Source organism: Homarus americanus, unplaced genomic scaffold, assembly GCF_018991925.1.
Source record: "Homarus americanus isolate GMGI-L3 unplaced genomic scaffold, GMGI_Hamer_2.0 scaffold55640, whole genome shotgun sequence".
NCBI lineage: Eukaryota > Metazoa > Arthropoda > Malacostraca > Decapoda > Nephropidae > Homarus > Homarus americanus.
The window spans coordinates 439616-456690 of record NW_024713650.1 but is presented as its reverse complement, the minus strand read 5'-3'; the positions used below and the strand labels follow the sequence as shown (position 1 = coordinate 456690).

Sequence of the window (17075 nt, the reverse complement as noted above, 5' to 3'; positions counted from 1 at the left end):
CTCCCTGCATATATGTACGTACCCCTTTGCCCGTGTGTATGTATGCATTTTGTTTAATGTATGTACACCCGTGTATGTTCTTCCGTGAATGTACGTACGCCTGTATGCACCTCGCTGTGTGTATATATTCTGGCCTCTCCTATCATGCAACTGAAACACAGAGTAACTGGCTCTTTGTTTTACTTAGACCCGAGTCGACAACATACACGGCCTGTTGACTTGATACATACGCGGGGGCTAATGAAGGTTAAGAGAGAGAGAGAGAGAGAGAGAGAGAGAGAGAGAGAGAGAGAGAGAGAGAGAGAGAGAGAGAGAGAGAGAGAGAGAGAGAGAGAGAGAGAGAGAGAGAGAGAGAGAGAGAGAGAGAGAGAGAGACAATAGGACAAGTCTAGCTATTTTCGGTACATTAAGCACAGGTAGAATGCTTCAACGATTCCCATACACTGTGTCAGTCACCTTTTGTGTTCACCTAGACCCTCACAGCCCCCTACTCAGTTCACCTAGACCCTCACAGCCCCCTACTCAGTTCACCTAGACCCTCACAGCCACAAAGGATATCTCAACTACAAAGTGAGTGTACCAAGTTACCAGGTAATACTTTCTGCAAAATAGCTGTGAAACACACCCGAGTAAATCAACACAATCAGGAATACAATTGGTTTTAGCTGCGTTATATAGCTCTATGCATGTTTTTCCTAGATTATCTAAGATTGTTGTGTTTTGTTTATCGCGTCCCAGGCCTGTTCTCCTACACGGGCTCCACACTACACTATAACCATCAAGACGGACAGCGCCATCTATAAGTCACCAAGAGAGTAACAAAAACTAAAACAAACATAATATTCCGGCGTTTATATTTCTTCTCGTCGGAGGAAAATAACAAATGAACATCGTATCTTTGACTCTGAGCTAATTGGTTTTAAAAGTAGAAAAAAAAACCAGTTTGATTTACTGTTCCAAGATCTCATTTAATGGGTCAAAAGTTACATAATAAATAAAGAAAAACGTATTTTCAGTTATTCAGTATAGGGAGGGGGAGGAGAGAGGGAGAGGATGCTGCAAGCACCAGGCTGTATGAGAGAGAGAGAGAGAGAGAGAGGAGAGAGAGAGAGAGAGGGTAGAGAGAGAGAGAGAGAGAGAGAGAGAGAGAGGAGAGAGAGAGAGAGAGAGAGAGAGAGAGAGAGGTCCACACGGCAGCCACAGTACAGGACAGTGAAGGTGGTTGGTCTCTGGGGTAAATGATGCGTCAATTGCCTCTCCATTGAGTTGATTTATTGACATAGCTCAAGAAAATTATGGCTATGTGTGTGTGTGTGTGTGTGTGTGTGTGTGTGTGTGTGTGTGTGTGTGTGTGTGTGTGTGTGTGTGTGTGTGTGTGTGTGTGTGTGTGTGTGTGTGTGTGTGTGTTTGAAGATAAGCTACTATAGTAGTGAAACGTGGGGTAAAAGACTAGACTTTCTCAACAATATTCGCCGATACATAGAAGATTGGTGGTAGTGTGTGTGTGTGTGTGTGTGTGTGTGTGTGTGTGTGTGTGTGTGTTTGAAGATAAGTTACTATAGGTAGTGAAACGTGGGTGGTAAAGACTGTAGATTTTCAACAATATTCCTGCCGATACATAGAACACAGTGTGTGTGTGTGTGTGTGTGTGTGTGTGTGTGTGTGTGTGTGTGTGTGTGTGTGTGTGTGTGTGTGTGTGTGTGTGTGTGTGTGTGTGTGTGTGTGTGTGTGTGTGTGTTTATTGTAGCCTGAGGCTCTACCCCCCCACACACACACACTCAAGCCTCACACAACCTGTTGATGGCTGAGCTTGGTGGCAATCTTGTAAATATCTTGAAGGCCATCAAAGTCACGCTAGGGTTTTTGACGGTCTGCCAATCACAACTTAGAAGTGTTAAGATGCTGAATTATTACTGGCTGAGGTGAGGTTATGGTATGAGTCTCAGGTCAATTTATTTTTTTTTGGGGGGGGGGGGGCGCTGAATTAACCAATAAGATGGAGGTAAAATGTGAAATTGGATTCTAATTGGATGAGGGTACTGTTGGGGAGGCGTAACATCAAACTAAATTTTAATTGGTTAATAGTACAATTTGACAGGAGTTTGTGATTGGATTATGGTACAAAGGGGGTGGAGATTTCGATATAAACATGATCTCTAATTGGCTGATGGTACAATGACGCGGATTCAATGAAGTGAAGTGACGTTGAGCTCTAACTGGTTGACGGTACAGAGGAGGCGGAGCTAACTGCATGAAACTGTGTTCTAATTGGTTGATGACATACAAATAATGAAAACAATAATATGGAACTAAATTCTGATTGGACGAGAACATCAAGATGGCGGGACAAGGACAAAAACAATGCATAAAATGGCGTCGTGAACTGTGATATTTATACTGAAGGAAGACGCGGCTCACTAAGTGGCTCTTGGGAAATTAAGACCGTAAACCAATAGAAAAACAGGGAATCAAAAAAGCTGAACGTTCATTGGTCCGCAGCAGTAAGAGGACGAGTGGGGATCTAGATTACAAATACTTCTTCACTCGGCTGTAAATTTAAGTAAGGTGAGAGTAAGAGGAAGTAAGAGGGAGTAAGAGGGGCGATATTTATGGAGACTGAGTGCCACCGGTCCCCACATTGAACGGGATTGGCTGAAGCAGGATGCCAGGCGGAGCTAATACAATCTGTCACGGCTGGCTGGAGCTACCAAGACGGCGGAGCTACTAGGTTGCGTAACTCATGACACACACACACACACACACACACACAGACACACACACCCACACACACACATACACACACGTGTTTTATCCCTGTCTCTTCATACATCATCTATCACTCTTCATCAATCTATCCATCTATCCATCCACTATCTATCCACGCACCACCAACTCATCCACCTTGTCACGTCACACCCTCACCAAGCAACCCCCCCCCCTCCTTTTCCTCCTCCCAAGCCTTCCACCTCCTTCTCGGTCTTCCCAGTTCTTTCTGACCAACTGTAGCGGTTTTGTGCTCTAACCGATCACTCAAAATGTCAATACCACCTTAACTAAACCACCTTAACTGAACCACCTTAACTGAACCACCTTAACTGAACCACCTTAACTGAACCACCTTAACTGAACCACCTTAACTGAACCACCTTAACTGAACCACCTTAACTGATTGATTTTCTGTTCGACGTGAAAGCAGTTCTGCATTATTTCTTCGTCGTTATTTTTACCATTTTCTTAATTAATTTTTCCTAACTTTTTCGACAACTCTTCCTAATCGTTTTTCTTGTTCTTTATTGTATTTTCCTCACGTGTTGTTGTCCTCAAGCACCATTACCTTCGATTGTCATTGGTTTTTTCTCTCGTGTTTATAGTTTCTGTTTTACTCTATCACGGTATTGTTTAGTCGTCTATTCCTCTGTAAATATGACTCCCTCACTCTATGTAGATCTCTCTCTATATAGACATATTCATCAGTATTAATAGTAGTAGTAGTAGTAATGAATGACCTATCGACAGTAGAGATGAACTTGGGAGTGGTGAACATACCTGGCAGTGAATCCCTTGGGACAGTCGACGTGTACAGCTGCCTGGAAGAGCACCGCCCATACCAGCCAGTAAGTCCTTAGTAGTGAGAACTTGTGGTCACGAGGGGGCGCCACCTAGGGGGAAGACACACTTATGTTAGGGGGTGTTGTTAAAGTGTTGTTAGGGGAGTGTTGTTAGAAGTGTGCAGGAGTGTTGTTAGAAGTGTTATTGATGTTAGAAGTGTTGCAGTGTTGTTAGAAGTGTTGTTGAATGTTAAATTGGTAAGTGTTAAGGTGTTAAAATTATTAAAGGGGTGTTAGGGGGTGTTAAGAAGTGTTAGGGTGTTAAAGAAGGGTGATAAAGTCATTGGGGGCGAGACACGGTTATTAATTGGGTGTTAGGAAAGGGTTAAAGACAGACACACACACACACACACACACACACACACATAGAAGGTTGTACGTTGTATACAAAAACTGTGTATGTCTGGTTCTGATTTTATGAAGACTTACATAACAAGTATAACCCGTGTACAACATAAAACTCAAACACACACACACACACACTCAACCTTGCTCTTCTTCCGTCTCTCTCCTATCTAGCTGTTATTCTTTTTTATCTCTTATCTCTCGTTCTCTCTCCCACCCTTCCTGTTCTCCTACTCTTATATTACAACAGCAGCGCCGGCAATTCGTCTGTGTTTTGGTGTCTGGTGCCTGTGAGGCTGGAGGCGTCATACGTCTGGCACCGGGTTCGTCAAATATTCAGTGGTACAGGGACCCAACTGGGAGACATACTCGCGAGCCAAAAATACATACGACACAGAAAATTTAATGTACCTAAATGTGTATCCTGGAAACTATACTAGAACGAGAACTAGTGGAGATTTTACGATTTATTGTATACGATCACACGGCAATGAGAGAAAATACGAAGAGGCCATCAAGTGTACAACAAAGTGCATTCGTAAATACTATCGGCAATGGTTCTCTGTCAATAGTACGAAAATAAAGAGTCTTACTGTACTTTATACGCCATTTTGACTGTCGTATTTGTGTCTTTGTTTAAGTGAGACTATTTAGATGTTGTTCCTTTATCAACAGCTAAGAGGGATAAACATAACGCAATAACACACTTCATGATGCTTAACTCTCAAGACGACAGCGTCTGCGGTGACAAAGGAAGCAGTGATAAAATAAACTAATCTATGTTGCTGGGAGGGTAGGGAGAGGGGGTGGGAGGAGGGTGGGAGAGGAGGGGAGGAGGGGTGGGGAGGAGGGGTGGGGAGAGAGGAGGAGGGAGAGAGGGTGGGGAGGGAGAGGGGTGGGGAGAGAGAGAGAGAGAGAGGAGGGAGGGTGCGGGAGGGGAGAGGGTGGGGAGGGAGGGGAGGGCGGGTGGGGGAGGGAGAGGGGTGGGGAGAGAGAGAGGGAGGGGGAGGGTTGTGGGGGAGGGAGGGGTGGGGAGAGAGAGAGAGAGAGGGAGAAGGAGATTGGGAGGGGAGAGGGGTGGGGAGAGAGAGAGAGGAGAGGGGTGGGGTGAAGCTTTAGGCGATATCGTTGTTTGAGCTAAAATTAACGAGGGAAGTTTTGACATGGTTCAGAGCGCCATTCTTTCTGTTAAATCCCCAGCACAGTTTGTAACTTAAAAGCGACATCGATCTTTTTTCTTTAACAGTGCCAAAGCTGATGCTAAGTTGGTGGGTTATGAAAGACGTCGTTCTTATTGTATTACGAGAGAGAGAGGACAGCTGCTCCCTGCCTCACCTCGCTCCTGCCTCTGTGTGTGGGGAGAAGTGCTGGAAAAATTACACACGATAGTTTATTTCACCTGAAGATTAGACACCCACGTTTATTTCACAATTTTGTCCTCCGTCTGTGTCACGGATAAAGACAGACAGATATTGGTAGATCGATAAATAGACAGATAGATAGATAGCTAGATAGACAGATAGATATAGATAGATAGATAGATAGACAGATAGATATAGATAGATAGATAGATAGATAGATAGACAGATAGATATTTATACAATGGATTCGTCATGTAAATTTACACTGTTTGAGCATGTACAGAGACACTACAGGTATATAAACAATGTACAGAGACACTACAGTTAGAGAGACAATGATCAGGTATATCAACAGTGATAAGTAATAAGACAACACAACCCGCAGTCCTTAGGAGAGACATTCCTTTACCGCGACCTAACGTACTGTCCTAAGTTTGTTTAAAAAGTAATACAATATAACAGCTTAAGATATTGTACAGCTTGAGAAGAGCTGTCTTGAGCCCTGACCTGTGTGAAGAACGTAGCCGTGTCGTGTAAACAATGGTGGTATGTGGTCAGTCTGTCTCAACTATAACAATATATTCCTTTACGGTTTATAAGGTATGCTGACCTTATGTGACCGATGCTGATCCTGTGTGACCTATGCTGACCCTATGTGGCCTATGCTGAACTTGTGTGACGTTTTCTTACACGTTTTCCAGTGTATAAATTAACTCTTGTGAACTTGGACCAAGACCCAGTGTGTGTGTGTGTGTGTGTGTGTGTGTGTGTGTGCGTGTGTCGAGATATATTCACCAGTCTACAGTATATATATATATATATATATTTAAAAGATCATAACTCATTTTTATCGGCAGCTGGAGTTTAAATTCTGTTTTCTTTTAATCTTGACTATTTTTCTTTACTACACATGACGTCATCACTGAACGAATACCTTAACCTTTTATTACTTTTTATTTTCTCTCAAGGAAATTTATCTCGCTCCAGTTATATTATTTATTGCCCGGGAAAAAAGTTTGTACCGCGTGGAAAGAATTGAGTGTTTTTCTTTCCTAAATGATTAATGCAAGATAGAACTGGCTGGGGAGTTGACGTTGTAATGCAGAGATGTTGACGGTAGAGTAAAGTTATATCTAAATTGAGATAACTTTGATTAACAACTCTGGGGGTTGATCTTACGTCTGGCAAAGTACCACAACAAACAGTACTACTACTACTACTACTACTACTACTACTACTACAACAACAACTACTACTACTACTACTACTACTACTACTACTACTACAACAACTACTACTACTACTGCTACACATGTTAAAACCATAACTACAAGTTTTGAAAGATATATAAAATTCTTTAACTGAAAATTTAACTGAGAGAGACGCCCTTTGTTTATTCCCATCTCTAAATAAACAAGTCCAGGTAATGGCCTCTTGTGGGTCCTTAAGAACTGAGGGTAGAGGAGGGAGGAGGAGGGAGGGAGGGAGGAGGGGGGGAGGAGGAGGAGGGAGGAGGAGGAGGAGGAGGAGGAGGAGTAAATGTCTTCTTCTCTCCTTACTCTTCTTGCCACCAAATCACCATCCCCCCACCCCCCTCACCCTCACCCTCACCCTCATCCTCACCCCCTCACCCTCACAGAAGGTTATTAATTGGTGTTATCTGCCGTAGTTTGGCGTTGTTTGATCAGGGTGCAGGGAGGATCGTGATCGGTGACTGCGTGTGATTGATGATTGGACGAGTGAGTGGCCGTGGACTAGACCCCGATAGTAGTGATTGGAAACGATTGTCCTAGGCCCTTAACCCTTAATCCCCACCGCCTCACCCAACAGCGAGCAGCAGCCCTCCATTCTTATCTACAGGCGTCAAGTCGAGAAAGTAAGTTAAGTGTGATGAAACCAGCACACTATTTTTTTAAGTTATCTAAAAAGAAACGACAAAAAAGAGCTTTAATGTGGAAGTTGAGGACAAAATAATATTCTTTAAAATGGAGAAATGTTCCCGTAGTAAACCAGCTGAGTCAACAGTTTTTATTTCCATAAGTTTTTTTTTTCACAAGTGGTTCGCTCACATTTGGTTTGTTTACATTCACGGTCCCTGACTCCCGGGTCGACGCATGCGCAGTTCTGTGTTTATGTTACGTCTGGCACCTCTTCACCTCACAGTGCCAACACTCTTATGAAAGATGTCTTATGCTAAAACTCTTGATTTTTTGGTAGTTCGGTTAATTAATGTAAACACGGGATATTTTTTTTCTAAGAGTGTTGGACAAAAATATATGTTGTCTATATTTTAAATTATTGCTTTTAAATTTCGTAAAAATGAAAAAAAATAGTTAAAACTTAATCACGAAAACGTACACAAACCCGTCCAGACACACACGCACACACACACACACACACACACACACACACTCATTCCATTACCTAATTATCAACAAACATTAAATTAGTTAAAAAAAATTACAAACAATAATTTCTACTTAAGTCCTGACACCACAATGACCCATAAAGTATAGGATTCACCTGCAGGACTTAAAGGACTTGTACGATATAACAAAGGAATCGCAGGATATAACAAAGGACTCGAAGGATACGACAAAGGAATCGCAGGATATAACAAAGGACTCGCAGGATATGGAACTAACCTTCATATTGTATCCTCCAGGACTCAGCCACTCGAAGAGGAAGACCGTGAGAGCAGCAACTTGGATGGCCACAAACGCCACCAACATCCAGGAGGCCGTGTCGAAGGGTTCTGTAGGGGAGAGGTGAGGTGTTTAGCTGAGAGAGAGAGAGAGAGAGAGAGAGAGAGAGAGAGAGAGAGTATCCTTGAAAAAATAGTGAAAATAGGAAAAACGTGATATGTAATTGGGGAAAAATTGAAAAGGTACAAAGTTGGTTCTCATTTGGGTAGGAAAATCAATAGTTAAAATAGGTAAATTAGATTAATTATGCATCTAATATATATAAAAAATGGATAAACTTAACTTAACATAGTCTTAATAGACCCAAACCTAACCGAACCATTCGTAATGTATAGCATGTAAGTTCCAACAACAACAACAGCAACAACAACAACGACAACAATGAATAACAATGAACTGCTCTACGATAACTTTTTGTTTATTAATTAACAGGAAAAAAATACATTGTTTACAAATTGGTTGACTCGTGTTGTCTGCTTTCAATAAACAACAAGTAATCAAGCATAAACAATTTAACAATGCTGTCCGTGGTTTTCTTTTAACACTGCCCATTGTGAAAGGAGAAACGTGAACCATGTTAGAATTTTATTTCCACCCAAATATGTCGTACATTCCTAAGCACACAACACACACACACACACACACACACACACACACACACACACACACACACACACACACACACACACACACACACACACACACACACATATCTGGCCTCAGAACTACCCGGCATTTCTTTTCTAACTGAGAACATTAAAGTCAACCATTACTAAAAAAATCAACACATGAATCTACCCGGAAAATTATATACACAGAATACCAAACCCAAGGATGGTATTTTCTCGCCCTTTTTAAAATTTAACAACAACGGTCATTTACAAACCAACAAAATGACATGGAAATCTTATTATCCCTCTCGACATGATGCAAATTGGATTAAAAATAAATTTCCTCAGAGAAAACACTTAACAAAGCCAGAAGAACACTTGTACAATGAGAGTCACATTGATCCTTGAGCTACGAACTAACAGTGTTTGTAAACATAGTGATTCATCAGGAGGGGGCGGTCGGTCAGATGGGCAGTCAGATGGGGGGAACGGTCAGATCAGATGGGGGGCATTCAGATGAGAGGGCAGTCAGATGAGGGCAATGTCAGATAGGGGTCAGATGGGGGGCGTCAGATGGGCCAGATGCAGTCAGATGGGGGCGGTCAGATGGGGCGGTCAGATGGGGAGGCAGTCAGATGGGGGCGGTCAGATGGAAGGTCAGATGGGGGGCGGTCAGATGGGGGCAGGTCAGATGGGGGGCAGTCAGATGTGGGGGGCCAACTCTTGCACTTGAATTTCCAGCTTAAATCATCCTGAAACATGCACGGCTAAATCAGCTTTATATAACAAACTCGTATTTCGTAATTAGTTCGATATAACCAACCCGTATTTATGTCGATATATCCTACCGTATTTAAATAAATATGTTTTATTTCAATTCGCGTTTTTTTGAAGTGTATCAATATAGCATTAATAAATTTACAATATAAAAGTTAATTTCGTTTCCCGGTGAGAATTTGACGAATATTTTAGGATCCTTTAAATATAGGACAGGTGTTAATGACAGGTGTACTGATTAACCCTTTAAATTGACGACAGGCCATGGATCACTTTAGATAGGTCATGGAACACCTTAGACAAGCCAAGGAACACCTTAGACAGGCCATGGAACAGTTTAGACAGGCTATGGAGCATCTTAGACAGACCATGGAACACTTTAAATAGGCCATGGAATATTTCAAGCCACAGATCATTTTAGACAGCCCCCGGAACATTTTAGACAGCCCACGGAACACCTTAAACAGGCCACGGAACACGGTACATCCCCTTAAGGACATTGATCATCGTAAAATCATAATAACTCACCAAATTCACCGCCTGAACGTAATTAATGACAAAGGAACGTCGATATTAATGACATCTGGGTTAAAAATGAACGATATCGCTAAAGTTGGGAGAAAAATGAACGATACCGCTAAAATTGGGAGAAAAACTGAACGATATCTCTTAAATTGGGTGAAAAATGAACGATATAGCTAAAATTGGGAGAAAAATGAACGATATCGCTAAAACTGGTAGAAAAATGAACGATATCGCTAAAACTGGTAGAAAAATGAACGATATCGCTAAAACTGGTAGAAAAATAAACGATATCGCTAAAATTGGGAGAAAACTGAACGATATCGCTAAAACTGGTAGAAAAATGAACGATATCGCTAAAACTGGTAGAAAAATGAACGATATCGCTAAAACTGGTAGAAAAATAAACGATATCTCTAAAATTGGGAGAAAAACGAATATAAAAGTGGGATATTGACTTTGAGAATTATGAGAAAAATTGAGATTATTATTTTATCCTTTGAGTGATAATGACGTGAAGTAATTTGTAATACGTCTTACTATTCGTCTATGATCACTAATACACACTCATTATCTCATGCACTTACGGTCAATAACACACTTAGGTTAGTTAATACACTCATAACACACCTTACTTATACAGAGAGATATACACACATACCTATCACTTACAAACATACACCCCACATACACACACACACACACACACATACACACACACCCTACACCCCCAACACACACTCAACACACCCCAACACACCCTACACCCACACAAACACCCCCAACACACACTCAACACACCCTACACCCACACACCCAACACACATCCACACCCCAACACACCTCACCCACAACACCTAACACACACAACACACCCTACACCCCCACAAACACCAACACAACACCCCAACACACCCTACACCCCCACAAACACACCCAACACACCCCAACACACCCAACACACCCCTATAAGCATGAAAGATTATGTTACATGAATTATATAGACGCCTGGGGATGATATACTACAGGGTTATAATTAGCCAGACCTGAGCACTTTGAGGTTGGTTCAGGTAATTAAGGCGAAGGTCCAGGTGGGGGATACACCTAAATGAGTCTATATCCTTGTTATCACCCTTGTTGTTATCACCCTTGTTGTTATCACCCTTGTTGTTATCACCCTTGTTGTTATCACCATTATCTCTTGTTATCACCCTTTATTGTTAACACCCTTCTTCCTTGTTATCTCCTTTCACCCAAGACAGACACATCTGTTAATAGCTCATACGCTGCCTCTCTCTCTCTCTCTCTCTCTCTCTCTCTCTCATACTCTTACCAGCAGTCTCAGTAATATCGATGCCATACTAGCCATCATGTTAGTGCCCCGCAGCCAACACGGAGTCTCACGTCACCACTTGAGGATAAACATTTTAAGGTGAGCATCTTTAAGAATCAGTACCGGAGAGTGTAAGGCTTTTTTGGGGGAACTTTTTAGCCCAAACTTTGAGCTTGGGGACGCGAACTGTGTTGAATATATACACAAGTGGCAGAGCGGATAGGAGGCGGATAGAAAAATGGATAAAAAACATGAAAGGGGAATAAAATTTGGTGATAGTTTAACCCTGAGTACTTTAACGTGGCAACTCTACGTGAATGAGAATGTAAACAAAGACTACATAAATTATTCATAAAATTGATCTAAGCACATTTCAGTAATTTACGATTATATTCCCCATTATATAACTTAGTATGTATAACTGTGAAGATATTTAGTCTACATTTCAACTATAAATAAAAGGGAAATAACTTGAGCACGTGTAAAACACTCCCCCTTGAGCGAGTGTACACAAGCAAAACAAATGAACAACGGAGAGCATACACAGTGTAGAGAGGGTCGGTTGTACAAGTCTCAACTCAACTTAGATATATAAGTTTTTTGACGTTTGATGTACAGTACCACACCGCCTCCCCACCACTACCGACCAGGCATTGTCTTACCGGGCCCTCACAACACGGCTTTGATTTCAGTTTGTCTCGTGAGCTTGAATACTGAAGCGTGTGGTTGGCGTGTCCCCCAGTCGACTGTTAATAGGATCAGAACCCTCTTGTTGTTGTTGACATGTGTGTGTGTGTGTGTGTGTTAAAGCACTTATACCTTCCCTCCTGTCGTGATCTCTGACGCAATTTATTCAAGACACAGCGGCCAGAGTTCCCCCAAGACCTCAACCAAACACATTACCTGTATCCCTTACCTGTAGATGTGCAGGTGTGTATGACCGTAATTAACTGAGTCATAATACAGTATATATGTATTGCATTATGGTAATATTAGTCCCAGTTTATATGACCTGATGATTAAACGACTTAACACTACCTGGGTGTGGTTATGTTAGGGTAGGTTAGGTTAGGGTAGGTTAGGTTAGGGTAGGTTAGGTTAGTGTTAGGTTAGATTAGTGTTAGGTTATGTTAGGGTAGGTTAGATTAGTGTTAGGTTATGTTAGGGTAGGTTAGATTAGTGTTAGGTTAGATTAGTGTTAGGCTAGATTCCGTTTGAGACCCATTAGGACTGGGGGCCATTAGGACTGGGGCCCATTAAGACTGGGGCCATTAGGACTGGGGCCCATTAAGACTGGGGCCCATTAAGACTGGGGCCCATTGAGACTGGGGCCCATTAGGTTTGAATTAGATTTTGATCACTTGTGCCCAAAAAGTATAAATGGTTCCTGATTCACTTATTTAGGTTCTTATTTACAGACACGGATGACAGACACACGGATGACAGACACACGGATGACAGACACACGGATGACAGACACACGGATGACAGACACACGGATGACAGACACACGGATGACAGACACACAGATGACAGACACACGGATGACAGACACACGGATGACAGACACACGGATGACAGACACACGGATGACAGACACACGGATGACAGACACACGGATGACAGACACACGGATGACAGACACACAGATATATTCTCAAAGGTTCCTACGTTAATTTTCCACCACTACTTTCTCACACACACGACAGGCAGTGTGGACCTAGCACACTGTGTACTGAGTCTCCGGTAAACAAGGAATCAATATGGCCGGCACTGCAATCAACAGCCTTCACTTCCCCAGCTGTAAAATAAGATAGCGATTTATTTTCCTCTGAGGGGGAAGGGGGATAGAACCAGGGCCCCTATTAGAACAAGAGACGAACACTGTATCCACTCGCCCACCGCACCACAAACATCCAGCTCAGAGACATTAAATAATCAATCAATATTCTATTTATTTCCTATTAAAAAAATAATGAATAATTAAGTCTAAATGCAATTAAAGAAAACATCAGTGAGGGTGGAGGGGGTAACTACGTCATATGATAATCTCCTACACTCCTGTCGCACCCTAGACCCTCGATGGCGTCTTCATGTTCGTCTGACAGCCAATTTGTGTCTAACTTTGATGTCTTGGGTCCCTGGGGCGCCTGTGGACATTTTTTCCTCTTCACGCCTCGTCCTTGACACGCCCTCACAAGTCATATTAACTTTTTTATTTATATTTTTTTTATTAAGTCTTTTTCATTTCCTTATTCCGCTTCCACCATCTTTTAAGAGAGAGAGAGGTTGCTCCTTAGTGCGTCTGTGCGGTACGATAATTTGGGACGGCCGCCGGCAGTGATCCTCATATACTAAGGGTGGCGGGCGTATGAGGTAACTGTACCTTATCACCTTCACTCCCTCTTATCTGTAACACTGTAGGGGCAATAGGTACAGGTACACATATAGGTACCGGTACACACTTTAATAACAGCCATGACAGCGGGATAAGCAGGACCTCGTGTGTGTCACCGGAACTCGAACACGGAATATATCCCCGAGCGTATTCAACCCCTTGGTATAAATAAAAGGATTGTTCCATATCGCCATTTTTAAGCCGATTAAAAACATATGTGACATGTAACGTAGTAGCAGAGAGTACTAGAGACCTTTATACACCGTGTCCAATATACAGTACACGACATACAAATAGTATACTGAATACACTGACGCTCTGTTTGGTCATGCTAATTGAAGTTTATATCTCGCCTGCCCAAACGATACTACTGTGCGTCTCGGATTCGGACCCACAGTGCCTAGGATTCAAACCCACAGTGCCTAGGATTCGAACCCACAGTGCCTAGGATAACAAGCGTGGGTGCCATCAACAGGAAACGACATGACTGGCCAAACGACTCTACCTGAACACTAAATGAGCCTTCGTCATTAATGAGGTCTGGTTACCTGAAGATTAGGACCTCCAGCTTAATTCACCTGATGTGTCATGTCAACTCACGTCATTGTTTGTGTGTTTGTCATGTCAATTGTAACACCTTCATCTGAGAGAGAGAGAGAGAGATAAGTGATAAATACTTCAACTTTCATCATCACGGAACATTTTAATTAAAGTACCGAATGATGAGGTGGTGTGATTTGTCTCCTCCTCCTCCCCCTCCTTCTTCCTTCTTCCTTCTTCTCTAAATTCTCCTCCTCCGTCTCCTCTTCTTCTCCTCTTTCTCTATCACCAATCGCTCATCCTTCCTATTTATTAATACCACTACCCTCTATTTTCTCCTCCTTCTCCTCCTACGCTTTCTAATTCCTCTTTCGCCTCTTCCTCTTCCCTCTCCAACGTCAACCCCTCCTCCTCTCCTTCCTCTCCTCTTCCTCCTTCCTTTCCTTCACCTCTCTCCTCCTCCTCCTCCTCCTCTTCCTTCCTCTCCTCTTCCCTCCTTCCTTTCTTCACCTCTCCTCCTCCTCCTCCTCTCCTTCCCTCTCCTCTTCCTCCTTCCCCTTTCCTTCACCCCTCCTCTCCTCCTCTCCTCTTCCTCCTCCTTCCTTTCCTTCCCTCTCTCCTCTTCCTCCTTCCTTTCCTTCACCCCTCTCCTCCTCCTCCTCCTCTCCTTCCCCTCCTCTCTTCCCTCCTTCCTTTTCCCTTCCTCTCCTCTTCCTCCTTCCTTTCCTTCACCTCTCTCCTCCTCCTCCTCCTCCTCTTCCTTCACCTTTAAACTTTTTCACTAATAGAAAAATTTAAAACTAATTATGAATTTAATAAGATGTGAGATGCATACTATATACATATACCGTATGATGTATGTTGTATGTTGTGCATGTTGTATGTTGTGTATGGTGTATGTTGTGTATGGTGTATGTTGTGTATGTTGTATGTTGTGTATGGTGTATGTTGTGTATGTTGTATGTTGTGTATGGTGTATGTTGTGTATGGTGTATGTTGTGTATGTTGTATGTTGTGTATGGTGTATGTTGTGTATGTTGTATGTTGTGTATGGTGTATGTTGTGTATGTTGTATGTTGTGTATGGTGTATGTTGTGTATGTTGTATGTTGTGTATGGTGTATGTTGTGTATGGTGTATGTTGTGTATAAGGTGTATGTTGTGTATGGTGTATGTTGTGTATAATTGTATGTTGTGTATGATGTATGTTTATAATTGTATGTTGTGTATGGTGTATGTTGTGTATGATGTGTTTTATGGTGTATGTTGTATATGGTGTATGTTTTATAGTGTATGTTGTGTATAATTGTATGTTGTGTATATGTTGTATGTTGTGTATATTTGTATGTTGTGTATAGTGTATGTTGTGTATAGTGTATGTTGTGTGTGAATTGTATGTGTTGTGTATAGTGTATATATGTATGTTGTTATGTTATTATTATGGTGTATGTTGTGTATATTTGTGTGTGTATAGTGTATATTTATTGTATAATTATGTTATTATTATGATGTATGTTTTATAGTGTATGTTGTGTATAATTGTATATTGTGTATAATTATTATGTTGCGTATAATTATTATGTTATTATTATAATTATTATGTTGTGTATAATTATTATGTTGTGTATGGTGTATATTGTGTATGGTGTATGTTGTGTATAGTGTATGTTGTGTATGGTGTATGTTGTGTATGATGTATGTTTTATGGTGTATGTTGTGTATGGTTATATGTTGTGTATGGTGTATGTTGTGTATGGTGTATGTTTTATGGTGTATGTTTTATGGTATATGTTGTGTATGGTGTATGTTGTATATGGTGTATGTTGTGTATGGTGTATGTTTTATGGTGTATGTTTTATGGTGTATGTTGTGTATGGTGTATGTTTTATGGTGCATGTTGTGTATGGTGTATGTTGTATATGGTGTATGTTGTGTATGGTGTATGTTGTGTATGTTGTATGTTGTGTATGGTGTATGTTGTGTATGGTGTATGTTTTATGGTGTATGTTTTATGGTGTATGTTTTATGGTGTATGTTGTGTATGGTGTATGTGTGTATGTTGTATGTTGTGTATGGTGTATATTTGTGTATGGTGTATGTTGTGTATGTTGTATGTTGTGTATGGTGTATGTTGTGTATGGTGTATGTTGTGTATAGTGTATGTTGTGTATGATGTATGTTTTATGGTGTATGTTGTGTATGGTGTATTTTGTGTATGATGTATGTTGTGTATGGTGTATGTTGTGTATGGTATGTTGTGTATGTGTATGTTGTGTATGGTGTATGTTGTGTATGATGTATGTTTATGGTGTATGTTGTGTATGGTGTGTATGTTGTGTATGATGTATGTTGTGTATGGTGTATATTTGTGTATGGTGTATGTTGTGTATGGTGTATGTTTGTGTATGGTGTATGTTGTGTATGATGTATGTTTTATGGTGTATGTTGTGTATGGTGTATGTTTTATGGTGTATGTTGTGTATGGTGTATGTTGTGTATGTTGTTTGTTGTGTATGGTGTATGTTGTGTATGGTGTATGTTTTATGGTGTATGTTTTATGGTGTATGTTGTGTATAATTGTATGTTTTATGGTGTATGTTTGTATGGTGTATGTTTTATGGTGTATGTTGTGTATGGTGTATGTTGTAGGGTTATGTATAATGTAATGACAATAAAGAGATGATTGTCCCAAAGGTTTACAATACACATCACTCAGAACATCTAGTCTAGTCTCCCCTTGTGTTGTTTATTCCCGTTTTCTGTTGAGTTTTATATCAAATTACCCTAAACGCTTGTTGTCGAATCACACACACACACACACACACACACACACACACACACACACACACACACACACACACACAGACAAAAGACTC

At 41.3% G+C, this 17075-nt stretch overlaps 1 protein-coding gene across 1 annotated transcript in view; it reads right to left on the bottom strand.

Annotated features, from left to right (window-relative positions):
• Window positions 1-17075, bottom strand: part of LOC121874250 (glutamate receptor ionotropic, NMDA 2A-like) — a 71829-nt gene that overhangs the window by 38608 nt on the left and 16146 nt on the right. Inside the window, 2 exon segments of the mRNA XM_042378343.1 lie at window positions 3547-3659; window positions 7960-8069. Coding sequence (XP_042234277.1) covers window positions 3547-3659; window positions 7960-8069 — 223 coding nt within the window.